The sequence below is a fragment of the Falco cherrug genome, chromosome 3 (assembly GCF_023634085.1).
Source record: "Falco cherrug isolate bFalChe1 chromosome 3, bFalChe1.pri, whole genome shotgun sequence".
NCBI classification, from domain to species: domain Eukaryota; kingdom Metazoa; phylum Chordata; class Aves; order Falconiformes; family Falconidae; genus Falco; species Falco cherrug.
The window spans coordinates 44,058,055-44,085,986 of NC_073699.1; the positions used below are offsets into that span (position 1 = coordinate 44,058,055).

Here is a 27,932-nt window from a genome sequence, read left to right on the forward strand (position 1 = left end):
AACGCCTGATTAATTTTTGATGCAAGCTCAAATGTAATGGAGAAACTGAAGTAGTATATTTGAGCATCTTTTGAAAAGGCTGAAAAAATAACTACTTGGACTATAATGGAGTAATTTAATTTGAATACTAATTAGTATACATTTTTTACTACTAATGTGATCCTCTGAATATAAGTGTTAATTCTAATTGTAGTTAATATTTATTTCAAAATAAGTATTTCTGTGAGGGAATAATTGCAGAAAAAATGGCAGTTCAATAAAAATAAGATTGAATAGTTAAAAAGCCAGCGTGCAAGAGGAAGGTAGGTGTAAGAGAAAGACTGCCAGGCTCCTGCATGTAGTCATCCAGATTATCAGACGCGCAAATGCTGCAAGTCGCTCAAGTTTGCATTTCTGATTTTCTTCATCCACCAAAGGGAGACTGTTGTTGATGTGTCCTTTTTGGTTTTAGAAACTTTCCACTAATTTTAGCATATATAAAAATGCAACTATTCTGCATTCTCATACAAATAAGCTTCTGTGACAAGGCAATGCACTCATCTTTAATATAACCAGAAATAAATTAAAATGGTCTTTGTCTGAAAAATTCTAGTGTTAATAAGATCTCATTTTTGACCTTTAAACAACAAACTGCTTTCCTTTATTTTCTGGCAACACAACACAGCGAGATTAATAAGACACTGTTGCTTCAGGAACTTTAGCTCATTATTCCGTTTCTAGCACTATTTGATATTCTCAGTTTTAATATTACAAGACACCCTTACCATATGCCAATAGACTAATAAAGAATCAGGTGGGACACCAGCAAACTTTTGAACCTAAATACAACTTCCAAATTCAAACCTAACTCTCAGGCTCTAATTATGGACGGCTTATTTTTTAAAAAAAATACAAGTCAAAATTGCTTTAAAATATCCTGGTTAAGACTGTGCTGAAAATTACACCTTCATTTAAAGAAATCTAGAAAGGATGTGCAATTTTAATGAGGTATTGGGGCAACACATAAAACATTAAAAAAACGTTACAAAACCAAGCCAAAATAAACCACTACATTTTCTAAAGGCAGAATGGGTGATTGATGATCTACAGCTTATCATGGAGGCTACCAGGTTCTGTAAGTTGAACGGTACATTAAAAAATGATTCAGCTGGCAAATGTGTGTAACATCTGTTCATAGGGGTCCAAACCCACTTCCATTACCAAGATAAAAAGCTGTGAATTTTCAGCTTCTAATAACACCATTAAACTTGTAAGCTGCACCTCTGAAACTGCACCTGGGGTTCTCATATCCTCCCACTCTGATATTAAAAATATTCTCCTCATCAGCTGTTATTAGGCTTGTAAAAATGGCACAAAGATAAGCTTTCTGTACAGGCTTATGCTGACACCAATGCCCTTAGTCTCTTTAATGCTACTGTAGTATGAGGATTTTTGTCCAGACAACTGTACTCACTGAGAAATCCAGAACTTCAATGGCTGAGACCATTTAAGCTGTGTGCACTGTAACAAGTTTTCTAGACATGCATTTAAGAAAAAATAACAGTGTGAAAAGATTCACCTTTTCATGCTGTTTTTTCCCTGTAATATCTTCAGTGGAGTCAGAAAAACCTGTGTTTGAACCAATATTACAACTTTGATAGTCTGCAGCTGGGTGCAGAACTGACTTTTGGTAGCCTGTTTCCACAGTCAGTCCCTGTTCCTGGAGGCTATAACTTGTCAGTAAAACGCTAGTCTTAAATTAAGCATGGAGGGGGATTCTTAGGGCTGGAAGCAAAGAAAAACTGAAATCCTCTGGGAGCACTCTTGAAAAGTTAAAAACTTCTGTTCCAGCTTGCTGGTTTTGGCACAGAATTGGTATGTGTCCATTAGCCAATGTCAGTTTAGTGAAATTGAAGTCATTACAAATATTGAAAATATTCTAAATAGTTTTCAATATGATATTCAAAACACCAGAAATTGAAGCAAAAGCAAACAAGCAGTCTGCCCAGGCAAGTCAAACGAACTTAATCTGCCTCTCCAGCAGAGTGACAAAACCTGCAGCTAATGGGAACATGGTACACATGACAGCTCCTCTTCACCGACGCTGCCCTTCTACGTGGTCCACCCCAATACTACCATAAACAAAATCACGTATCCCACTTCACCTGATCGACTTCACAGACACAAACTGAAACATCTAAATTATGACAAAGGCTGTGCTGTGTTCCCTCTTTTCAGTGAAGAGAAAGGCTACTTCAGGGAACTACTTGAATGCCCTGCTGTCTTTCCCTTAATTATTGACTATGAAATTAGCCTTAGGCAACTACTCTCTAGGTTAAACCTCTAAAGTCAGAATGATGAACTTGGGACATAGAGTAGATAAAGCTACTGCAATATGGGTGCAAAAATTATTGGAAACCATTACCAGAGGAGTTAGCAACGGTTGACAGGATATACCAAATTCCATTCTTCCGGTCTCTTCAAGATCTTGGACTCTCTCATTCATAGAATTTTCACTGTTGACCTGACTATTTTTCAGAGCATGCTTATGAAATTTACAGATGACAAAGAGCCAGAAAAGACTGCAAGTATATTGAAGAACAGGACTAGTATTCAGTCTTGACTGACTGAAAAAAATGGATTGAGGAAATCACAATGCATTTGGGTAAAGGCAAATGCAAATTATCCCACTCAGCAAAGACAAACATACTGAGAGGATGGCTTAAAGTTCTGCAGAAAATGATCTGGGGGTGCAGGGGATGGCAAGTCAAGACTGTCATATTACCACAAAAATTCAAACAAGTCCAACACAGATCCAGGGCAAGGCAGAGGGAAGGGACACACCAAATGGGGACAGGACTACGCTTCAACCACTCTGTCAGATGACTAGAAGTCCTGTGGAAATATATAGTAGTCAGACAGAAACTCTGGATGGAAAAAAAGGATTTATCTGATCGTGTGCCAGAGAACAATGTTTAAAAACGCAGCTACTGAGGATGTAAGAAATGAAAAGACCTTTTTCCTTTCTATAGAAATAACCCTGCCTTTTATACCATGTAACTTCTCCAGGTAAGAAGCTAAAATCTCTCTTGTGCTTGCCTTGATTGTGTACCTGTACAAATAAATATTTTCTGTGTTCTCAGAGTGTTTTCAAAGTACAAGTATGTTACGCCTTTGAGGATCCTTATTTTCCATTTTGTACAAGAACATGGGAAAAGCATCCCTTTCTGTTCAGACTGTTCAGTTCTGCTGGCTGTGCCCCAGAGTGGCACTCCGTGCCGTTTGGTGAGCCCAGCAGAATGTTTTGCTGGAGTACTCATGCGATTTCATCCTCTTTTCACAGTAACCAGGAAAGTAAACTAACTCCGACTTTTTGATCTTCCATCTCCCCTGTTTCACTTGAATTCCCCTCTTCGTAATAAATCTGGCCATCAGTAACGCTTCTTTCTTGGTAGACAACACCCTGAAAATAATGATGTGTAAAAGACATTAAGTGTAAATGGGAAAAGAATCATTGAAACTTTATTAATGCTCCCTAAATTGGAATACATTCTGATGTGTAATCTGTTCTGTATCTGCCATGATAAAGAAGCCACAGGGCTTACATGGATGACCTATGGCACCTCATGATGTCATATAATGCATTTAAGAAGTGCAGCAATGTGGTGCTCAAAAAACTCCATGGTTCACAAGGAAAACAATTCAAACAAAATGCTCTAGATGAACACTTTGGTGCTGCTGTACTTCTGAAAAAACTCTAAACAAAAATAAAATTAAAATAAATAGAATCCTCTTTCCTGTACTATAAGGTCCTCTCCTGTGAAGACAGGCTGAGAGAGTTGGGGTTGTTCAGCCTGAAGAGAAGGCTCCAGGGAGACTTTATAGCAGCCTTCCAGTGCCTAAAGGGGCCTACAGGCCTTACAAGGGCACGTAGTGATAGAACAAGGGCTAATGGCGTTAAACTGAGAGAGGGTATTTTTAGATTAGCTATTGGGAAGAAATCCTTCACTATGAGGGTGGTGAGACACTGGAACAGGTTGCCCAGAGAAGCTGTGGATGCACCATCCCTGGAGGTGTTCAAGGCCAGGTTGGATGGGGCTTTGAGCAACCCAGTCTGGTGGAAGGCATCCCGGCCCATGGCAGGAGGTTTGGAACTAGATGATCTTCAAGGTCATATTCCAACCCAAACCATTCTGTGATTCTATGATGACTGTATGATAACTTGCAGAAAGACAAGAGAGCAGACAGAACGGCCATGGCATGTGTATTCTTTTTGTAACAAACGTTATTTAGGCTGAAACATTATTTAGGCTGAAAATATGTCACTTATGCTGTAACTCTAAGGCTTTGTCTGTCATTCTGAGGTAGGATTCTTCCTTATAAACTTGTACAAGAAATCATCACTTGGCTAATTTTAATAACTTCTGTATTTACTAAAAGTAGTAATTTGTGTCCTGAAAGCAGAACACCTATGGAATCAGTCACTGCCTGGAAAATATATGCTTACTTTGTAATAATGTATTTCAGATTCCTTAAAAATGTTACATAAACATTAATTAAAGATCAAAGATAACTTGATTATTAGCGAGGGAAAATGCTGATTACATTATTTTAAGAATATACTGGCTCACACCAAATGCTAATAAGACCTTAAATAATTAGTTTCAACCAGTCAGATGTAAAGTACATCAAGCTGATAGAAACCATGAAACCTATTATTGATAATCTTTATTTATAGTTTGACCTTGTAGGATTGAAATGTATACTATGTATGTTCAGTGAAAGTATTCTTTTTTTCCCCCCACAAAACATGATCTGTTGTTCATATAATGAATTTTAGATTGACTAGAGTAAAAATCCATCTTACCCGAGTACAGAAAACTAATCCTGTATTAGTATGAAAGAACCAAAAGTAATTTTGAAAAATGAATGAGGGAGGGAAATCCTGCCTCCAGTGAAACTGGTGGAGTTCTATCAGTAACTTAAATGCACTGTTGACTTAATGTAAGCAGGCCAAATATAAGTAAACTGTCAAAGAATGTGGAAGAAAACCTGACATACCTTAGTTGCTGGAAAAAATAAAAGGCTGAGTACGTTATTTTACTTTGAATTATTATTTGCTTATTATATTTTGAATTATTTCATGCAAACATTATAAAATCATATTGTGAATGCTTGTGACATTTTTATTTCAAGAAATGGGAGAAAAAAAGCTGAAGAAAGCCTTTAGGATGAGGCAGTTGATCCAACGTCCTCTCTCATGTGTACAGATATCCTTGTGGCTATCCATGAGACAATGTGGGACTGCAGTTCTGCAGAAGAATGAGGTTCATTTCACTTCAGAGCTCAGAGTAAAATGGCCATCAGTTCACATGTATAAAACTTCTTGCTTCAACAACTAGTTCAGATGAAAATCCTCCATACAAACCACCTATTCTTTCCAAATGGGTTCCTCCAAAGCTGTGTCATTACCTATAAATAACCGTTATCATGTGAAATCTAAACCTTTCTGCCAGTAAGCAAGCACTTAAAAGAACAATGTATTATGCAAAATTAAAGCATATGAATCATTTTGCAAAATCTGATTTTTAAGTGGGTACAGGTACTTCATATATTATTCAAAGAACAGAAATGTTCCCTTACCTATCATGCTATATTTAGGATTTTTTGTGTGACAGAGAAATAAAAAATATGAAAGGATGGAAAAAAAGCAGCTGCAGGAAGAGACAAAGGGAGGCTTAGTCCTAAAAAACAAAGTTTAGTTCTGAGTGTCCCAGCTAATGTGATGCACATAGCTATGGACCAGATAATCTCATGAATTATTTGACGTCCAATTCCCAAATTGTGTGGTTTTCCAGGAACCCTGGTTTTTAACTTAAGAAAAATTGCACGGTTTTGCTTCTGCATCTTGCATAAACTCACCCCTCCACACTCTTAAATGAACAGCAATAATTCAAAAGCAAACTCCTCTGTGTATTTCTTTCGACAGATAAAGCATTTTAAACGAAACTGTCTTTCTGTGCTTGATTTTCCAGTAGCCGGGCGTTCGAGGCTGGCCATACCGCCCGGCAGAGGCAGCTCCCGCTCGGGGAAACCCGCAGCGCCCTCAGCAAGGCTCCCTCGGCCCTGGGGGCGGGGGGGAACCGAGGGCTGGCAGAGAACGAGGGCACCGAGCCAATCCCCCCACGACCGCCTTCTCCGCCAAGAGGCTCCGGCCACGGTCCCCGCAGGCCTCGCCCGAGCAGCGCCGGGCACGGCACGTGCTCAGCCCGCCGGCAGCCGGGGGCAGGCAGGCAGGCGGGCGGGCAGGCAGGCAGGCGCAGGGAGGCAGCGAGGCGGCTGCACCTCCGGCCCCGGCGCGGTCAGCGCGGCCGGCCCGGGGCGTGGCGCGGCGCAACCCAGCCCGCCCGTCCCCCCGCCGGCTTCAGCCCCGGCCTCGCCCGTCACCGAAGGCGCGAAAAGGACCGCGCATGCGCCCGCCGCGGCGCGCGGGGCCCGCTGGCGCCGCCGAGCCACCCTGCTGCTGCGCACGGGCGGGCGGGCGGCAGGGGAGAGTGGGTAGTTACGTGATGACGCTCTGCGTGTCGCCACTCGCACGACCCACGCAGAGTCCGTCGGGCTTGTGCCTCCTCCTGGGCCAGTGCGCTCGGGGCTGTTCCGAGTGGGGGCGGGCGGGGCGAAGGCTTCCTCCCTCCCTCCTCCTCCTCCTCGTCTCCCTCTCCCTCCTCCTCCCCCTCCTCCTCCTCCTCCTCCCCCCTGGGTCCCCTCGCTGAGGGCCCTGCCCCTTCCCCCCGGCGGAGTAGGGCCGTGCGGCAGCGGCGCCTCCTCCTCCTCCTCCCGGCCGTGCCGGACAATAGGGGCGAGCGCGGCGTGTGTCTCACCCAAAGCGGCCCCCCCTGGCCGGCCTCGCCTCCATGCGCGGCGCCTGGCAGCGGGGCTGACAGCGGCTCACGCCGGCGGCAGCGAGGCCGAGGGAGCGGTGACGGCCCCGGGCTCCGGGCCGGGACTCGCCGCCTCGGGCGCTGACAGAGGCGTCCCGCTTCGCCGCCTCCCCCTCGCTCCCGGCGGCGGTTCCCGCCAGGCTTTGGCGGCGGAGGACAAAGGTCCGGGGCCCGGCGCGGCCCGGCCCGACCCCCCGGGGGGTGCGGGGGCGGTGAGGAGGCGCCGGGCCCCGCGGGGCTTTTGCCGCGGGCTTCCCCCCGCCGCCCCGCTGCGGCGAGCCCTGCGCGGGCAGGTGCGGCGGCGGGCGAGGCCGCTGCCCTGCGGCGGGTCGGCGCACGGAGGCTTCTTCGATGGAAGTATGTTACCAGCTACCGGTGCTGCCGCTGGACAGGCCGGTGCCGCAGCACGTCCTCAGCCGCAGAGGGGCCATCAGCTTCAGCTCCAGCTCCGCGCTCTTCGGCTGCCCCAACCCCCGGCAGCTCTCGCAGGTAGGCATGGCCACCGGGCCCTCCGGCTCCCGCCTTTCCGCGGCTGGGGGGTCTGCGCCGGCTCGGCGTCCCGCGGGTCCCCGCCTGGGCGGGCGGCCCCGGCCAGACCGCGCCGTGCCGCTGCCGGGCGCCAGGGCCTGCTTCGGTGGCGGCGGGGAGCTGGTGTGGCGGCGCGGGGCGGTGGGGCTGTCCCCGCGGGCGGCCGGGGGGCTGCGGTGGCAGGGGCGAGCGGCCTGCCTGCCTCCCCGGCGGAGCCGCCGGTCGTGCCTTCCCTGCCCGCTACCACATACCGGTGGCGATGACGAGAAAATGCAGCGTTTTATAGGTTTATGGCTAGTTGTTGTCGAGGTTATCTTTTTGGCATTGGTTGCAATGCGAGCGCTGGACTCCTTGGGGTTTATTTCCAGAGCCAGTCAACTATTTGTTTCTTCTGTAATTTTTAAACTGGGGCTGTTTTCTAGCTTTTTAGCTTTGGCTTTCTTTGAAGGGTCTAAGTTTCCTGCGGGGTTGCCAAAAGCTGCAGTGACTTTACTGTAATAATGAACATGCACTGCAGTGTTTTATTTGGGATGCTAAGCCATTTCTCCCTCCAACTATTAAGACTTGGCAATCCATCTAGAAAGAGACAAAGATCCTTGGCTTTTTCATTTCCACGGTATTGTTCCCTGCCCACATTACATCAGTCACAAGATGAACTATGCTGGATTTTGTTTCCTCAGATCGTGTTGGAAATGTTACAAAAAGGGTCGTTATAAATATCAGGACAGAAAGGGAGGGGTGAACGCTGCCCTAAATTTCTGAATATGCATTAGCATGATTTCCCAGCAAACTGTGATAAAATTCTATTCTGGCTGAAGTCTCTGGAGAAAATTTGGAATTATGGTGGAAAGCATGTGTTTTGGTGGAAAGTCAGCTGGTTTTGGCTTCTAGGTATTTCCTATAGCCTTTAGATTGAAAGGTCTGTTTCAGTGCTCTGATGTATGTTGTCCTTTACAGAAGATGTTGTGTTTGCTCTTTACAGGAGTAATGGTCATTTCTTGTTATTTATGTTCTTGGGGTGTCTTACTAAGTTATTCTGCTTTTTCATGACTTGCTCTGTTTCATTTATGCATGTATAGAAAATACAGAGTTACCAGTCTCTTTTGGCTTTGCCCCTGGTTTGGTAGCAGTGAAGCTGTGTGTCTCTGTGTGAGCGTTAGGCATGTGTATATTTAGGAAGGAAGAATCAGCAAAATACTGTGCTAATGACCAGGAGTTTGAATGCATATGGAAATAATTATTAGTAAGCAAATGAAGATGAACATATGTTGACAACCCTCCCTTCCCCAAATAAGAATGTACTAATTGACAAAAACTTTATTTTTATGAGAAATTAGTTTTCTGTGTAGCAGCTAGATTAGGATGTTTTCCATTTGTACTGCTTGATCTGAGTTGTACTTAGTGATGGTGAATTTTCCATATATATAAGGCTTCTTGAAAGTCCAACCTAACGTGGCACGTTTTGTCCTGTGCAAGTAAGAGTGTCTCTTGTTTGAAACAGTCTTCTGGGAAAAGAAATAGACGAAATGGTCAAGGTGATGTATTTTATTTATTCTTTTCTGCGTGGTCACCACAGCAGGTGATGCATGAAGTGTATATAAGCTTATCAAATTAAATATGGTGTTGACATTTAAGTATTTTTTTCCAACTTTCAAGGTTCTCAATGAATTCCTTGTTTTCTGACCATTTGCTGCAGGTATATTAGTAGATCACAGGGAGAGGTTCTTCAAGAACTTGTAAGAAAATGAAAACTATATGTATGCTTGGCCAAGTATTTTGTTTGAGTAAAGCAGAGAAGTAAGTTTATGCATTAATAAAAGGGAATTAGGATATTTAAGTGAGGAAGTCTTCGCTAATATCAGCCAGCTGATTAGAGTACAGCTATGCTTTGCTGTCTTTAGGGAAAGGAGGAAAAAAAAAGGTAAAGTCTCTTGCAAACAGGTTGTGAATGTTTACCAGACATGTAATCACAAGCCAGTGTAAATGATGGACTAGGAAGCATCACCAGTGAGATTAATGATTCTGCGTAACTTCTGAACTTAACTTCACCTTGCAGGTCTCCTGTAAGACTCCCTAGTATTCCAGTTCCATTGCTGTGCAAAGTCTGCACCCTTACCAGTCTGTCATTTTCAGTCTTCTGCTCAGGCTAGCTTTGAGCAATAGGAGTAAAACTGGACATGTGTATCAGCAGACTCAAGAAGCTGGTATGTACAGCCAGCATTTTACAGTTAATACACATTTGGCAGATTTCCTTAAAAAATGTAAGGCCTTGCAAATTGAATTACCACTTATAGATTGAAAGTGAAATGATGAGGCATAAGACATTTTTGATTTGAGACAAAGGCATGCTACATTAAACATAGCATTTAATTGTGACAATGCTAAATGGGCAAATATCGATCTCTTTTAATGTATTAACAAATCATCAAACTGAAATTTCACTTAAAGTTTCACTAAATGGATTCAAAATGGGCTATGTGTTGCTTTTTAAAGCTTGAATAGAGTGGTGCTGGAAATCGTCTAAAGAATTCTGGTCTATTCCTCTCAGCCTCAGGAAGGATAAATTGTACTTACAGTATTATTAGCAGATGTTTGTCTAATCTGTTTACTTAATCTGTTTTTTAAGATACAGTCTTATGAGATGTGGTGAGCTGACATAACTCATTATTGCTGAAGGTTAAAGTCCTGACATTGGGCATGTGTTACTACTACTTCCTTTATGCCATCTCTGATGCTTGTCAGGTGTTTGCTGATTCAGTTAACCAAAACAGCAGAAAACTAACACAAGCAGGAAACTGGGCAGCTGCCTGCCATCTCATTGAATAAAATAGGCTTATTGAAGTTTTGGCAGAACTGATTTAAAGGAAAGGATGGTACTGCTAAGCTTTTGAAACCCATAAAAGCCTCAAATAATAGAAATTATGCAATGTCACTAGACAACAGTTCTTGGCTTAGTGCTTAACTGTTCCTGCCATAGGAGAGTTCTTTCCTAGTACTGAGTTTAGATCTTCCTTGTGGTGTTGTACACCTTTTACCATCCCCAGTAAATGTAGAGAAAAGCTTATTTCTTTTCTCTTTGAAATTTTCTTTTTATGTATGAATTATTTCTTTGTAGTTGTCTTGAATTTCAAAGTATTAACAACAAAAAATAGTAAAAGTGACATTGGTTACCTAGAGGTTATTTGTGATATTTATTGTTCAAGTCCAGTCAAGCGAAAAGGTGCTATTGTATGGGTTTATAGAATTGTTTGGGTTAATAATTGTCTTTCAACATGAAATAATTTTAAATGCTAGTGTGAAAAGCTGTTTTTAAGGGCACTTGAATGGGTAACTGTTGAAGCAAGTAGGACATTTCACACTCATGGGATAAGTTCGCTGTGAGATCAAGTGGATGTTAAGTAGTACCTTGGATCATAAGTTCAGGGTGTTCGTTCCAAATGTTACAAAATGACATTTTTAAAATTAAAGCTGGGCTTTCAGAAGAAAATTTTGGGATACTTTGCCTTATTTGGTTTTTAACTCCTGTTGTTAATAGAAGTAAAAAAGTGTTTCTAAAATTGTGCTTTATATGAAAATTTTTAGTCCGATTATTTTTAATGAATAAGGGTTTATAATGAAAACCACTTTACAAAAGTGGCTGTGAGCACTTTTAGACTGTGTCCTGTGTTGCACCCTCTGCCTTTACCCCCCCCCCCCCCCCCCAAGTTCAGTTGACACACATACCACAAACAAGTAAGAAAGCTTTGGCCTAACCTGCTATTTTTGACTCATTTCTATCAGTCTACCTTGTAACTGGTTCTACGCTCTCTTCAGTGCCTCCAAAAATGGCATCAGTGATACCTAGTAGCTGTGTCTGAATAGAAGTAAAGATGTAGTTTTGGCCATTCTGTCCTTAAATGTTTGACTTTGGTGGTGGTAAAGGAAGTTATCTTCTAGGGATGAAATTGCATGAAGAGGGAATGGAACAGATAACAGAAGACTCCATTTGAATCTGAGAAATGTAGGTACTAAGTCTCTAACTGAAGTACCAAGTATTACTGTGTACCAGGTAGTACCATGTACTGCTACCTGGTATTTGATTACCTAGTTCATGATCCCTCTACTGCATCTCCATTTCATGCATTTAAGCAATATAGCATCATGCTTTGTGACTCTGTGTGTGATATATACCTGAGCAGTGGACTAGATTGTGCACACGGAATCCTAGATTTGACTTAACGATGATGTAGTGGGGAAAAAGTCACTAAGAGCAGCTGGTAGTATACTGCACTGGTGGATTCTTCAGTGAAAGGTACATGCTTCCTCTAAAAAATGTATTCTGAATGTGAGCCAGGTGTTTTGGCCACCCTTTGCTGTGCAACTCCTCTTTTTTTTTCAGTTTTTGTCACCTGATGTGATCCAAACATGTTTTGCTCTTCATGTAACATTGTAAGTTACAAGACATAGTTGGGAGGTATATTTTTATGATCTGAACATAGGCATTCGTCTTTAATCCCACAGTTGCACCTTTTTGCTGGGAGAAGTGTTGGCATGACCTGTTTTTCCCTTGCAGCTGCTCATTTTTGCTCCTGCATTTTCTTCATAGTTGTGTCAACTTTTTTTTTCCAGTCAGGTTATTTTTCAGCCCTGGCTGACTCATAGTACAGTTTCACAAATGATTGTGCCTGTTAGTAAGGAGGAAGCAGTATGCCACCATGCTAGAAGACCAGGAGTAACGAGCAGCAGGGAGACAGAAGGAATGCCTTAGGATGGGCCTGCTATTGATTGTGGAACGTTACCTTAAACTCCTTTCTTGCTCATCTGCTGTTTTGCACAACTCTTCTGTACCTTTCTAATCAGCATTTCTCAGTTGCATGGTCTTTTATTACCTTTCTCCTTCTGTTTCCTGTATCTTTGCTGCATGAATAATTAACAAGTTAAAATAATGAAATAATTTTCATGCTGTGATTCCTAGACTCGAATTAATTCTGTGTGTTGCTGCTATGCTTGCCATACCCTTCGTCTTGTATTTATTGTGTCTGGTTGCTGAGATTGCATCTATTAATATGAGAGGCAGAGACTGACTCCGGCTATGCATAGCATGGACAAGTTCTGATGGGCATTTCATGCACTATGTAATTTTTTGTGGCAGTTCATTTTTAAAATGCTCTCTTGAGTTTTATGACCAATTAACTTTTCATATGCTGTAGTGTAATGCAACATTGGTACTTTCATTCTGCAAAAGGTCATAGCAGCTTATTTCATGGCCTATAGTTGCCTATGTAATATCTAAGCAGAATAATTCTTTAAAGTCCCCATTAATTAAATTGTCTTAAATCACCAGAAGTCAATTCTTTGTTGTCCAGATTGTGTAATAGTGTGTTTTGTGCTTTGTATGAATCTCAATTTTCTGATGCTGTCTTTAAAGAGAAGTTTGTTTGAAAAGAGAGATTGTAGCTATGTGCCCCTTAAGCTGTGAAATCGTGAATTTTAACTGTAAAACAATTTTACAAGAACTTGGCATTAGTATATGAATATTCAATATTCTAAATGAACTATGTAGTAATGTAACACAAATACAGGTTGTTGGTTGGAATTAGAAGCATTCTGTATGGAATGTCTGTTTCCGCAGCTTTTCTTTAAAAAAACCCTTGTATTTGCTAAGTATGTCTGGGTGTTTTTAGTTTGCTTGAGAAAAGCAGCAGTATCAAATTGGGTTAATTCTGAGTCAATATGGTAATATGCTGAATTATGAATTAAAGTGTCAGAAAATTACATGATTTTTATTATATTTCTGTTCTTCTACTGTTTTGGCATGTGGAAAATAACTTTGAGGACATCTGCACTTGAATCCTTCTTTCTTCAGTTCTTTTATTTTCTGCAAAGCCTACGGGGGACAAAAGCCCTGGTAATAGAATGATTTGTTAGAACAGTTTGCAGTCATGTCAGTGACCATTGGCTTATTGTTTTCTTGTGTTTCCCTCATCACTCAGTATCTACAAATTTCCACTGGTTTTCTGCTAAAATTGTAGGTGTCTGAAAGTACTCGGTCATTTTCTATCATAGAGGATCTTGAATTCATGACTGTATTTTCAGGTCCTGCCAGGTTATGGCTCATGTATAAGGAATACCTTTTGGATTGGACTAAACCTGTTGTATTTGCCTTTCTTAAATGCACTGAATCTACATGGAAATAATGAGTAACCTGGCAGCTCAAATTAGATTATTGCCCCCCTCCTCTCCCCCCAAGTGTGAAATTCAAGTAACTAAGTTGTCCTTTATTGTGAAAATCTTTAACATGCATCAGTACTTTCAACATGTGAATTTGTACAGTTGGGTGTCTAAGACACAAATTAATGTATCTTGTGATATGATTAAAAGAATGTAGTGTGTTCTGTTAGTTAGAATGTCCTTTCCTTGTAAGTGAAGGACTGAGGATGGCCATGCTAAAAACTTGAGGTTTAATCTTAATCTTGGAAATCATACTGATTAATACATTTAGTGCAAATAGTCCTTTGTGCATTCACAGCTAAATGAAATGTTCAATTCTACTTGAGAAAATTCTTTTGCATAAGCAAATACAAATGTTTGGTGTGTGCAGGCACACGCATGTAGGATCTTACAGGAAGCATGTGTCTGGGACCAGGAATTGAACCTAGATCTCTCAAATTCCAGTTCAGTCTTATGCACAGAAGTCCTCATAGGAAAACTTGGAAGAGTTTGTGTTTCATTAGATGCGAAGTTTTCCTCTGTTTGTTCTGATTATGTCACTAACAAGTAACTGCAGTGTAAATAAGCAGTCCATGTAATCCAGCAAGGCAGCCTGCCAAAGACAAAATATTTTATTGTAAAAAATGCAGTTCTGGAAAGCTGGACGTAAGGATTAGCTGGGAAACTGTTTATTTGTATGTTTGCGTCCTAGGTGTATTGTAAGGAATTTGTAGCCAAATATTTTGTTTTCTTCTGGGTCAAAAATAAGTTTGTGGCTGTTATCTTACCTTCCCTGCCCTCCTCCCTTCCATACCCTGAGAATTTTTTATTTCTATTACAGCAGTCTAACTCCTGTTTTCCTCCCACTTCCCCTCGCTTTGTACACCTGTGATACAGCAATCTGATTTATTATCTTCCTGACCACACTCCCACAGTAATTATAATTAAAGAGATTCCTGGAGTCTGCTTTTCATTGCAAGGTAGAAAGCAAATTCTTTTCTCTACTCCTAGCTGAAAACATTAAGGAGCCAAAATTTGCAGCAGGCCTTCCTTCTCTGCCTGCCTGAGCATAAGAAAGAGTATGCTTCAAGGAGAATAATGAAGATAGTTCTGTATTAGCGGAAGTTTTTATTATTTGTCCCACTCCTTGCTGCCAGATGAGGTATGTGGAGAGAAAGTGGCAGTTTCCTCTACCAGTGATTTTTTTTTTATTTATTTAATCCTCCCTCATAGCAGACCTAGCTGGAGGCTACTCTGATGAGTAAAACTGGATATTTAATACATGCAAAATACAGCCTGTTGCCCACTTTAGGGCAAGAGGTCAATTCTATCCCAAAGGGGGAAAAAAAAAATCAAAAGGAAAAGGTACAGGAACCTATTCCAGGACTGAGGGAAAAGATTATAATGGGAAGCTTGAGACTTCAGTATTCTGATCAGCCTTGGAACAGGAAAGGTACAGCATCTTTGTGTGCAGTCTCTGTCTGATGTGGTGGTTCTTCGTTGTATTAGAAAATGAGGTACATACGGTATTGAGATGCTGACAAGCAAGTGATTTCTTGAGGGACTCGGTTATACATCTAGATGAGAAAAAGTTAATGCTTTTACAAAAAATACTCTATTTTTTAATAGTATAGTCTGGTAGTGGAGGGGCGGTAGCTGTCATGGCAGGAGCGATACTGCCCTGTGTTAGTTCTTGCTTTATGTTTGTAGCTAAAACATGCAGTATATTGATATTGCAGTTGACAGTGTGCTGTGGAGGTTTCATATTTAGTCAGACATAAACTCACACTTCCATTTTCTTAAACTTTTCATTAAAGTTCCTGTGCAAGAGTAATCTTCTGAATGCGTATGTGTGGTGGTGGGGGTCTTGTCAGTAAAGTCTGGAGTACTTAAATTTCCTTGATTATCTGTGGAATTTTAGATTTCAGCAGCTGCAATAATTGAGCTCTTCCTGTTGTTGGGCAAAGAGAAATCCATACAGTTTCTTTTACAGTTGCAAATGTGGTGTGAAACTGTTAAATAAAAAATGTCTATGAATGGAAGTAAAGGCAGGGAGTTTTCTTTGATGTTCTTGCTTATTATGAGAGATCTAGAGAATAACTTTATGGAGTTCCATTCTGTAATTTCTTCTGTTGTAAAGTCTGAGCTCCATTTCCTTTAGCATGGTGATAATAGGAATTTCTGCACTTTTCACTGGACTTAAACAATGTTTAATAAGCTCTTCCTAGCTTGTTTTCATTTGGACTGATTACATCTTTGTCCAGATAAAATATCTAGTATTTAGCCCACAAATTGACAGAGGAGATGGTAGGACTTTATGGCCTGTCCCCCCAGTTTTTTTCCCTTCTTTCAAAAAGGATACTGGTTCTCTTCTGAATGTAATCACTTTGTTTATATCTTTGTTGCTTGGATTATTGTGATAATTTTGCAGCCTACCATAAATGAAGACTAGATGTTAAACATAGCAAATTGCAGGTACTAAATTCCTTAAGTTTTGCTTGCATGGGATGTGTTGGACTTGTACTCTGTGATCTGTATTGAGTTTTAGGCTCCTGTAAGGAGGAGAAAGGCTTGATTTCCCTGGAAGTGTTGAGTGGTTAAAGCTATGGTTACCTTGGAGTTTTTCTTTTTCATGTGCTATTACGGCATTATTTTTGCCAGTGACCTCCAGCTTAAGTTGAGGCCCGAAGGGATGCTTTGTGTCTTAATAAAAGGCCCTTGGTTAAAATTCTTCACCTACCACCTTTAGATACAGTAGGTCCTAAGTGAAATAATCTGCTGTGCACTGAAAGGCTAATCCATTTTCACGAGCTTTTTAGGAAAGATGATTTGATGGGATTAGACAAGAAGTTATTATTCATGATTGGTTGACTAAGTAGGAAAGACTATTATGACTAATGAAGTTTAAGACTTTTTTTTTTCTTTATTCTTAATACTGTTGTATTCATATGACACTATAGGGAAGAGGCTATATACTGAAAAATCTGATTATTTTGACACTGATTTGGGAACTAGGAGGTCAAATTCTCAGGATGAATGTGGCAGAGGGTCTGGTTGGGGTGGGAGGAGGCAAAGATTGATAAATTAAAGAATACATCTTAAGCTCATTTCTTAATGTAATAATACATGTTACAGAAGGCTTTTGTTTCTGACACTCCTCAAGCTGAGATTGTTAAAGTTAAGTACAATGGTTTTGGGGTTTAATGTGTCATGAAAAACAGGAGGGCAGTTTCTTTAATGCTACCTTGTTTGACACTTCATGATGCTGTGCTTGGTGAGGCGTGGTGGTTGATGATTATTGTTGGCTGGAGCCATAGTTTTTATTACTAGTATTATTTTAAACAGAAATTATTCTTTGTCAGATAAGAATTTTATTTAACATTTGCAGTCATAGTTCCAAGGTGCTTTTGGTGTTAAATGTAAGCTGTATTGCTTGCACAGTAATTGCTTTTAGCTGCATATGTTTACTTCTCCTCTTATGCTGACATTTGCACTCCTCTGACCCTGCAGAAAGCTAGTTTACCAAGCTACAGCAGCAGAAAGCCCATTCCTTTTTTGTAGCAGTAATTTTCTGCTGATTTGGATTTCCCTGGTGTTCTTGCAGGATCTGAGGAGCGTTGGTGCAAGGGAAGGCGCAGGGACGTGCAGTCAGAGGCAGCACAATGTGTGACAACACTGACTCAAGTTGTTTCCATTGCAGTTGGAGGAATGTCCAGAGCAGCTGACAACTGTGTGGAATTGTTTCGCTTTCTCCCCAAACAAGAGTGGGCTGAATAATTCCCTGGTGTTATTCAAATGCACTGTGTTCTGCTATTTAGTGTTCTTGAAAAAGTATCGTGCACCCCATGTCTTCTATATATTAGTATTCATATAACTTCAAAATTTCTAATTTCATCTTAATTAGATGAGTTCATGCTTCTGTATTTTTCAGATATTGAATAGGTTTAACTTGGTGAAAAAAACATTTTTTCAAAGGTTTACAACAGTCCTTGTAAAATGCTGTATAAAGTACATCAAGTCAAAAGAATCTTTCTTCCTCTTTTTCTAACCATAAAACATCTGTTTAGAAATTTGGATTAATATACTTGAAAATAGAAATAGTTTTTGTTTTTCTTATGTATATGAATAGTACATTTAGAAATAAGGTACAAATGAAAGGTTATTTTCGTGTGAAACTGAAAGTGTGTTGTCTTTCTGCATTTTTTTACTGAAAAATAGCTATGGTTGTTACAGTTTACAAATGAAATGTGTCAAGAATATGAGGATCCATCCTGTCTTGTCTTTGGAGAACTGCTTAGAATACTTCAAAGGCTCGTGTGTGTATGTATGTGTATATATATGAAAATACATAGATACATATGAAAATGTGGCAACTGAATAAGGGTATGGGGGTGTTGCATATGTTCAGAAAAGAGGAAAAAAAACCCCAGTATTCCTTGTACTACTTGATACTATGTTGTCCTGTGTCTGGCAAGTCACAGGGCAAATCATAACTAAATTATATCAATTTCTGGAATATCTGTTGCTTTCACTTGATCTTTCTAATCAAAAAGTTTATACTTGCCTTTATCATTTACAGTAAGGTTTTAGAAGCACTTGGTGAGAGTGAACAATAGACAGACATGTTAGTTTTATACTTGTAAGTGGTTCAGGGTGATGTTAGGTAACTGCTGGGATTGTTCTTTTCAGTAATTTTTTTTTTCTTTCTCTCCCTTCTCCAGATTTTCTAGTTGTTAGATATCTCCTTCAAACTCTGTAGAGCCTGCCCTGAAGCGTGTCTTAGGCCAAGGACAGTCATACCGTAATAGCTTTCTCTATGTTACTGAGTTGCCAAGTCAAACAAATTGGATTGACTGAGTACATGTGTGCACAGTTGTTCAGCCATCCGTTTCTGCTGAATTTAGTAGAGCACACAGTATGCTGATTATGTTGATTGGCAGAATTATTTTGAATCGCAGCCTGAAGTACATCCAGTTTTGTGGAGGTATTTGTGGGTGGGTTTGTTTGGGGCCTGTATGGAACCCAACCTCTGTCCTAGGAGAAGTGCCTTGAGGGAGTTTGGATGCCGTATGCCAGCCTACCCAGTGCAGCACCATGAGGATGTTCCTGGGAACTGTCATCATATAGGAGATTAGATAGCTGTACTGCTGATGCATTTGCTGGGTCATGATAGAAGAGAAGAAGTTGTGGCAAGAAATATATTGGCTTCCGTTTTACGTGTGCTGGCATTTGTGAGAAGAGAATTGATCTGTAGCAGATGATTGTTCTGCAGATGAAGTAAAACTTGAGGATGGAAAAAGTGGTGTGCATGGGAATCCTTTCTTAGTAGCTCTTCATGTTTGCTGTAGATGCTGCTGTGTGAAGGTCTTGTCTGAAGTTTCCTTTGTAATAATTGTGAGTGCAAAGAATGAGGACTGACTAAAGGCAGCGTACAAAAGTTGTACCATCAGTGCCTTCTGGGGTTTGTGCCCCTTGTGTGAAGGTGAAGATCAGACAATTTGTGTGGAGTGCTTGATGGCAGAATATTACCTTTGCATTTTGTGAGATTGTTTTGAAAGCAGTATGGTTTTGTTGCATTCACACATTGATCCCCATCTGTTTCATAAGTTGTATTTTCTCACCTCTACTGCCTGGTTTGTGGCATTGCTTTCGTCATGTTCCTACATGGTGGCCTGGACCCAGCTACAGCCTCTCAAAACCCTGTTGAAGTTTTCAGGTGTCTTTATCAGGCCCAGTACTTCACTTTACTCCAAAAGTGCCAATGAAAACAAGTTTGGTAAATAAAGGAAATGGATCTGTTGCAAAAACATGTATTATTTATTATAGTAATATATAATACAGTTTTAAGCAGACCTCTGCTTTTTATGAATTCCACTGATTTCATTGCTTTGGGAAAAAGAGGGAAGTAGCTCTGGTCAGGAGGAGAAAGCTGTGGACTTACGGGGCTTCCATAGATACCTAGGCTTGTGTGTGGTGTTATGTGGTTGTGTATAACTTCATCCCTGCTTCCCATAAGCAATGCTCTTTGCTGGCTATGGGCTGTGCCACTGAGTCTCTGCAGGGGATGAAAAAAAGATCACGCTGCAGAGAGTATGGCAGCGCCTACACAATACAGAGAGGCCTCCAGTGAGGCAATAGTTGCTGAGTTACCGTTGCCAGCGTTGAGCTTGCTTCTCAATTGCTGCTTCAGTGTCTCTGTATCAATTTTCTTACCCTTGTTGAAACCATATAGTGGGCTTTAGCACTGCTAGAGCAGTGAAACAGCTCTTGCTCTTTTGTTGCAGTGGTCTTTTAAGCCTCTCTTGGGGCCTCACAAGGATGTGAACTGCTTCACATCCATCTGGTCAGTGGTATTGTCTCATAGATGATATAATTATCTGTGCTCCGAGTTTGGGCCCCCTGTGCTGCTGCTTTACCTCATGATTCCAGCAGAGCCAGGACTGATGTCTGCACGCAACTGGGATAAAGGGGCTGCATTTGAGGTGTGCCTAGCATGTAATTCACCAGCAGTTTCAGCAGCCCTGCTTCTGGGTTGTGGGCTGACTTTGGGTGCAGGATGCAATACTAGGTGTAAGAACTTTTGCTCCTACTATGGAGTGACAGTGTCTTTTAGAGCATAGTTGTTAAAGTGCTCAGTAATTGAGGGAGAGAGGTAGTTGTTAGTTACAGATGGAATGACTTAACTTGAAAAAGGATGGAAACAGGGAAAGAGAGAGTATCTTGGTTTTGGAAATGAGCCTGATTCTGCTGAGTGTTCAGGTGGACAGTATGGTTACAGTTTCTAGTTTCTGTAGGTTTTTTTCTGAAACCCTACTCTTCCTCTGAATTCTGTGAGTCTTCTGAACACCGAAGTCAACCAGTAGAAAGTATGGGCCTGAAATAGTTTATAAAGGGGGAATGTGAAATGTGCTTTTGTCCTTAGTCCATAATTTAGTGATTGGAAAGTGTTCAGTAAAAGCGCCAGAGCAACGATACCCAGAGGACTAACAAGGAAGCTACTAATGTGGGTTAATTAGACCCATAATGAACCAAAATGATTCAAAGTCAGGTTTCATATTATGAACAAACTGACCTGGCAAAAAAATCTTATATGCGGGCAAAGGAATTAATGTCCTATCATTGCAGCACTTTTTTTTTTAATACCTTTTTTTTTTATATATATTCAATCCCAGGCATCCTGCAGGTTTTTACTGTTTTATCAGTCCATGGTACTACATTTTCTAGTTCAGGATTAGTGAAAATTCATTGGTACATTCACAGTGTAATGTTTGGGTTCAACAAAGATAGGAGATTTGCAGTTCTCAAGGCAGATGAAATGTTGTAGTATTTAGTGAAGTCATTATGTTCTTTAGTTTTGTAGTGTGCAGGTCTAAATATTATGTAAGTTATACCCTACTTAAATAATTTTTTCTTTCCAGTTTGCAGTTTTGAGCTAATGTGTGTGTTCTAGCTAGTTACTTGGCTGAAATGTGCAAGAGTTGTCTGCATTTTAAATCTTCCTCAGTACTGCTATGAAAAATAATGTTACAATAAAATCGGAATCAAATTACTGTTAATCCTTCGCTCTAGGGCTTGAAGAATTGTACAAGGACTGTAGGTGAGATAGGACACAGACGACAAAGTCCTTAACAGCAGTGACCTCTTGTGTCCTGTGTGATCTGGTTGAAAGGCACTGCTGAAGTGTCCATCTCCTCTGCCATCTGTGGTCCTGTCTCAGCTATGCAGATGATCGGAAGTGTATCCCTTCACTTAGCTGGTTTTGAAATCTTTCCTCCTTCATAATTGCCCCTTCCAAGTATTACAGGCTCTTCTGTCTACCATAAAATATGGCAGTTCTGCTCCTATACTTTTGAGAGGAAGAGGGACTCATGCTTAGGGAAAAGGGTCTGGTCAGTCTGTAATCCTTCAAACTGCTGTTTGAGATAGAAGAGAGTTGAGAGTGAACACATAGGTAAATATGCTGGGGTCTGATGATGCAAGCTGGGGCTCAGGACCCGTAAGCAATACAGAATTACTGGTGCCGATACTGTAGTAGGCATTAGAGCTAGACTCTTCGGTGTTGCTTCCACTTTTTAACGCGGTATACTCTGGTAGTAGTATATTCCTTTTTCACTAAATGAAATTAACGCATTTATGCTTACTTGTGAAAAATTACTGTGAGGCAAGAGCATGTCTTTCATAATAACTTTATGTTAGGTCTCCAACACTTATTTAAGCCTCCAGCAGCAGTTATTCTGAGCACTGGATTATTCCAATTACTTGGCATGTTTTTTTGCTACAGAGAGCAACATGATGACTTATACCTCTTCAGACTGGAGAAAGAATCTTTGGTTGGTGGGCTTTAAAATAAAATATCTTAATATTCCATGGATGTTAAAATGCTGTTGGCCTGCTAAAGGAACTGCATTTATCTTTCATGAATTTTCACTTTCCTGAGTACGTGAAAGTATCAAATTACTCTGTTGGACTGTTTTTAACAGGCATTGTGCTAAGGGAAGACTGAAGGACTGCCAAGCTGCTTGTTTTTTAAGTTCTCAAGCAATGTTTTAATGAAGGTAACCAGTGGATGGACGCGTAAGAGCTGTGCTTGGTAATGCTGACTTTATCATACTATGTGAAAACTCCAGTTTGGTCCTTCATACTCACAAAATGGAGTACTTTTTTTTTTTAACCTCACAACTTTAACTAGAAGTTATCAAGCAAATATGTAGTGTTTAGGAGGAGTGTGAGCTGTGCTTTTTGATGCTAAATACACAGAGGTGAAATATTTCAACAGTAGTGTGAAGGAGAAAAAAGCTGTTTGAATGTGTAAAACTAGCAGGAAAAGTAGGTAAAAAGCATAGCAGAACCTGTAATTTAAAAGGAAAAAAAATATGGGGGGTGGTGGTGTTCTTGTGTAGATTTTTCAAATATTTGAGATAGGAGTTCTATATAGTGGTATTTAAGAACTATGCATGCTTTTGGCTTGTCCTTTGATTCCTTGTAAGGGTACAAAAGGTGGCCCAAGTGTAGCCCTCTGCTGCTTTTGGTTGCCAGTAAAGGGACAGACTAGATCATGCATTCATTCGGTCAGGCACACATATGCAGGCACACACTTTAACAAGAAATAGTCATTTAAAAATGTTATGTGTGGATGGGCAAGATTTGGAATTAAGAATTTTCACATTTGCTACTTTAAATTGTCCTGCAATCAAAGACCATATTATGGCAAAAGGATGCCTTCTTGAGGATGATTAAGGAGTTTTAAGTATTCTAAGAGCAGCTTTTGAGGCCATGGGGCACAAATTAATTCTAATTAGCCCATGGTGGAATGTGTCATTGAGGTTTTTAAAACTTTCTGTTCTATAAGGTGGATATCCCAGCATGTTTCTCAAGGTGTCTTGCCATGTTAAAATCCACATAACACCACCTGGAGGGTTCTTTAAATTGCCAGTCTGCTTTGTGATATGTATCTCCAAAGCCAGCTGACAACTCAAAGCATTTGAACATCTGCCGGGACCACATTACACAAATGTGTTGGCACCAACGTCAGTTCTTCCCACGCATTCAAATGAAGTTGGTATGGCTGTACTCTTATCTTCTTAAATCAGCTTTGTCCAGCCATCTAGGTGATTTGTCTTTGGAAATGATGTCAGTTACTTAACTTGTGGTACCTTACATATTGGCAAGGAAAGTGTGGTTATAAGAAACTAAACAGAAAGAATGACAGCTGAAGAAGCTGGTGATTAAGTTCCCTTCTGGAAGGTGAGACCTACAGAATGTTTTCAGTATTGGGTCTTTTTCTGCAAACAGGTTTCAGGGTATGCAGATGAAGTGAAAAATATATGTCATTTTCTTCTGAGGTGAACTGCTAGGCATTTTTTTGATGGGTCTGTGTTTTTTGTTTGCAAAAGCAAAGTAACTGATTTTATGGGCAATACTAGCTGCCTTGGTGTTACCTGGAATATAGGCATGGCTGGGCATTGAAAGCTTGCTGAGCGGCACTCCAGAAGCTGTATCTGTACTGACAAATGCAAATAACTCTAGTTGCAACTTGAATATTTTTTTACTCTCTCAGTGCTTCCAAGTTCACATAACTGTTACACAAGTACGATACATTAATTATTATTTGCAGAGAGTATTGACTTAAACAATCTGATTAGAAAAATGCTTTGTGCATCACTGCAAATATTTTTTTTCTATCCTGTTTTTTCATTCAAGTACAATAGGCAAAGCATCATAATTACAGCTATTGGAATACACAAATTTTTTGTTCCCAGGCTTTTGTTCTTATTAGTGGAGGCTTTTTTTTTTTATTCTGCCCCTCGGTTTTCAGCTTCCATTTAAGGATTTCATGTTTTCAGTAACTCTTCAACGTTTTGGATCCATTTCTCAGTATTTCTGTAACAATTAACTTTGGTTAGTGTTTTTCTCTTGGTGGAAAAAGTGAAATTGAAAGTCTTATTTACTGTCTCTAAAATTATAGACATTGATAGATGTTGCATCATAAAATTGGTGGGTGATTATTATGTTTTCACGTGTTCTGTGCTTTCTAAAATAGATTTTTATCTTGGCTGTTATATTATAAACAAGTATATTGTTCTGATAGTATTTTGGCGTGGTGGGTTGGTGCTGTTCCTGAAAGCAGTCTCTTGATAGAGAATTTTTAAGAGTTTGAGGATCTGCTCTTTTGGGGATGGCTGGGGGATGGAAAGAGCCTCACCAGCTAATGCTGAGTACATTTCTTCTGTACTGTTATGAAAAACTTCTTGTGTAGATTAATGGTTTTAGTTCCATCAACAGACAGGCTGTTCTACCAGCACAATAAAGAAGCTAATATAAAGTAATCATCACACAGATCCAGAATCTGGCATCCTTGATATCCTAGAGACCTTCATTGTGACAGACACATTAAGTTGCAGGCTGTTGATACTCTCTGGAGTCGGGATAGGGGTACAAGGAAAAAAAATATTCATGGCATACCTGAGGAGGGTTTGTAGATTTAGAAGGCATCTGTATCAAAGGAGTAAATATAGTTTTATCACTGTAGTGAAGATGGTTTTATCAATGCTGTTAAAGATTAAACTGTCTTTATAGGAAGTGAATTAGCCTTTTATATCAACAGGTATAATAGGCTTGTTACTTCATTGATGATAATTACAGAATTGTTAGGCCATTTTAGGTGTATTACAGTTTTTGGCTATTTGTAAAGCTTAAGATAGGAGTCTGTAATGGTTGACATTGTGCATTGTTTCTAGTTACTAATTTCTTTTCTTTCCTGATCTGATGATGTTTTGATGCTTTTGGTGCTGTATACTTTTTGGTAGCTTGCCTTGTCAGTTTTGACCATAGGTACAGAAATGAAAAATGTTATTCTAGAAAGCCAGATTGTCTTCCTCTCCCTCTCAAAATAATTTGTTTCAGGAGTGTGGATTGGTATCAGATATGCCAAGTAATTATTAGCAGCACTGTTATCATTTCAAGGGATACCACTGCTATGATGCTGATTTGGTCTGATGGAGTTTGACACCTGCAGTTCAAAAAGAAAAGGTCTCTTACCTGCAGCAAAATGATGCATGTACGCATCAAGGAAATGAGTCACCTAGTATTCTCTATTGGAGAAAGTGGTTAGGAATCTGAGGAGCCTTCTGCACATGCGTAGCATGCTTTGACATGCACAAATTTAGTGCATATGTGTAGGCTGTTCCCATATTCATAACCTTACTGTGTCTGTTCTAGACTTCATCATACCAAACGATCTCAGTGCTCAGAAAGTGCTGATATGCTATGTGTGATACCAAGTTGCTCTCTGAAGGATTTCCAGGTATCTGGCATTAGGGGAATTGGATAGGTTACTTTATCCAAACAGGTGTAGTTCATAGATGTGCTATTGCATATGCAGTCCAAAATGGAAACTGTAAGGCAATGGGGGGAAAAACAGTCTACTTGCTGTTTGTTGAGAGAGGCAAGAATATACCTGGCCTCTCTTTTAGTTCCCTCTCTGTGTGAACTGTGAAGCAGAAGTGGAGCGCAGGTTTCTTCTGGATTAATTTGGTGGTGGTGAGGCTCAGCTCCTACCTGCAGTTAGTTGTCACGAGTGGCAGTTAAAGAAAAACCCGTGGATGTTGTCTTCTCTTTTCTTAGGGTACACTTACTGTGTACATTTATGGATTCGTGAATTCAGTCACTTCTTTTCTCCCAGCTCCTGCAAAGAGTTGTATTACTTTTCTGACTTGTAAAATGTTTGCTTATCTTATTTCAGGAGAGCTTTTATGCCTCCTTCCAAGCCTGAGGCGGGTTTCCCCAGCCTCCCATCTTTTAAACTTTTGGTTAATGAACTTACTGTCTGGTTTCCCGAACAGTTTCCAGACCTTCTTAAAACCAGTTTCACTTGCAGCAGGGAAGCTAAAAGGTAAGAGTAACTAAGTAGCACTGCTGAATGGGTCCTGCTCCTTGGGCTTCAGAAATTTGTGGGTTGGTTGTACTTTGGCTAGTGCAAGAAAAAGATAGGAAGTGAAACCTATTGAAGTTGAAACTGAGTAACCAAACCTCTGTGAAATGATGGTGTAACGTGAGTGGAAAAAATCAACCCCAAATATGGTTCCTTGAACATTTTTATTTCTATCTTAAAAATTTGTTCAGACCTTTCCCGCCTCCCATTTTTTTTTTTCTGTCTTAAGTGCAGGCAAGTATGATAAACTGCTCTGATGTTGAACTTTCTCACCTATTTTTAGTCTCATCTGAAGTGCAACGGGGGCTTTCAATTCAGTTGTTCATTGGGTTTCTTACATTTTAACCCTTCTGTATACTTGAAATAACAAAAATACTGGCAGTTATAGAAATCACCACCCTTTCAATTTTAAAAGAAGAATCTCACTGTTGCACAGAAATCAACCATAAAAGTTGGGGGGGGGGGGGGAAGGGAAATGCCAAAGTAATCAGTCAGGTGAGTTTGTCAGGATGAAAATTAAGGTAAAATAAGTAAAGTAAAAAAAAAAAAAGTATATTTTACCTTATTTTACCTTTTTTTATTTTATTTGGTTATAGAATAAAAGTTAAATTCCCCTTTTGAGGGGTTTGTGATCTGACTTAGAGAGAGGAAGGGGTTGAGGGCTGATAAGCTACTTGCTTATTGTTGCATATGGAATTCCATTTTATATGAAATGATTTCTGTGAAAATATTACGAGAATATCCAGCTAATCTTATCTGCCAGTGGAAAATAGCTTATTGTCCCTTCAGCTGGTTTTGGGAGGGGGTATTTTTGTGACCTTTATAATTTTGCGTTCAAAGAAATTTTTTAGCTTCTAGAAGTGTCTATTCCTTTTCTACAAAAAAGGAAAATGCTATAGTATTAACATGAAGATGTACTGTTTTGATGCAAACAGATTTATCCTGAGTGCTTCACAGCTGTGTACTGTTTTTTAAACATAAATGGTTTTTTTTCAATGCAACAAGAGACTTACCTTTCTAAGCCTTGAAGAAGTTAAAGTTCTGATTTCAAAGCTGTCTTTCTGTGTTCTAGTCCAACGTATAATAATAGATGCCATCTTGCAAAACATTTAAGTTTTTGACTCCAGTGTCTTATTTCAGGAGCCTGTATTTGTATGAGCTTATCCCACTTCTTCACGACACGTATGGGATCAGGAAGAAGTGGAATAATATATATTGCCTTAGGGCAAGCCATACCTTGATAGAAGGCTGAAAGGTGTGTATCTGAAGGGTAGTGAACCTCCTGTATTGTATGTCCATGGATATGTGGGAGGCTGGAGCCAGGAAAGGAGTTCAGCTTTAGTTGTACTTCTCCCTATTCCTTGAATGTCAAGTGTTGTTGTATTCAAACCTCTTTTGCTAAATTAGGGAATACAAAGATCTAACAATGTCAATACATTGAGGTTCAAGTCAGTGCCAGCTCTGGATGTTGTATGCCACACATGCAAACTGTAACAGAAAGCATAGCAATCTTTGGTTCTAGGTGATCCTTGAAGTACTTGTGATAGTAGTCTTGTACCACTAAACACAAGCCATAACCTGATGATGAGAGGCGTCGGTTTTTCAGATAACATCCACAGGTACAGAGCAGTTTAAAACATTAAACAATTATTTTTATTAAACACGGAAACTTAATTATAGCAATGTTTAGTCTCATTGTAATTATTGCAAAGATTCTTAGGAGGCTCTTGAGCACTCTGCTGTGCTCTTGTGGCTAACCTGTTCAAAGCTTTCTACAACATGAAATTTTCAGGTTCAAAGGCATTTTGACTTGAACTGTGTGTTTGAAAATTTATTCTTATCACTAAGGACAGATTGCTTTATGG

The 27,932-nt window shown here is 40.2% G+C and overlaps 1 protein-coding gene across 3 annotated transcripts in view; it reads left to right on the forward strand.

Annotated features, from left to right (window-relative positions):
• The first annotated feature begins 6,378 nt into the window (after positions 1-6,378).
• PDE7A (phosphodiesterase 7A) overlaps positions 6,379-27,932 on the forward strand; it is a 78,397-nt gene continuing 56,843 nt past the window's right edge. Inside the window, exon 1 of one of the 3 annotated variants that reach the window (XM_055703738.1) lies at positions 6,379-7,409. In XM_055703738.1, coding sequence (XP_055559713.1) covers positions 7,272-7,409 — 138 coding nt within the window. In that variant the 5' untranslated portion in view covers positions 6,379-7,271. The remainder of the gene's footprint in view (positions 7,410-27,932) is intronic. The other 2 variants (XM_055703736.1, XM_055703737.1) reach the window with 2 other exon arrangements.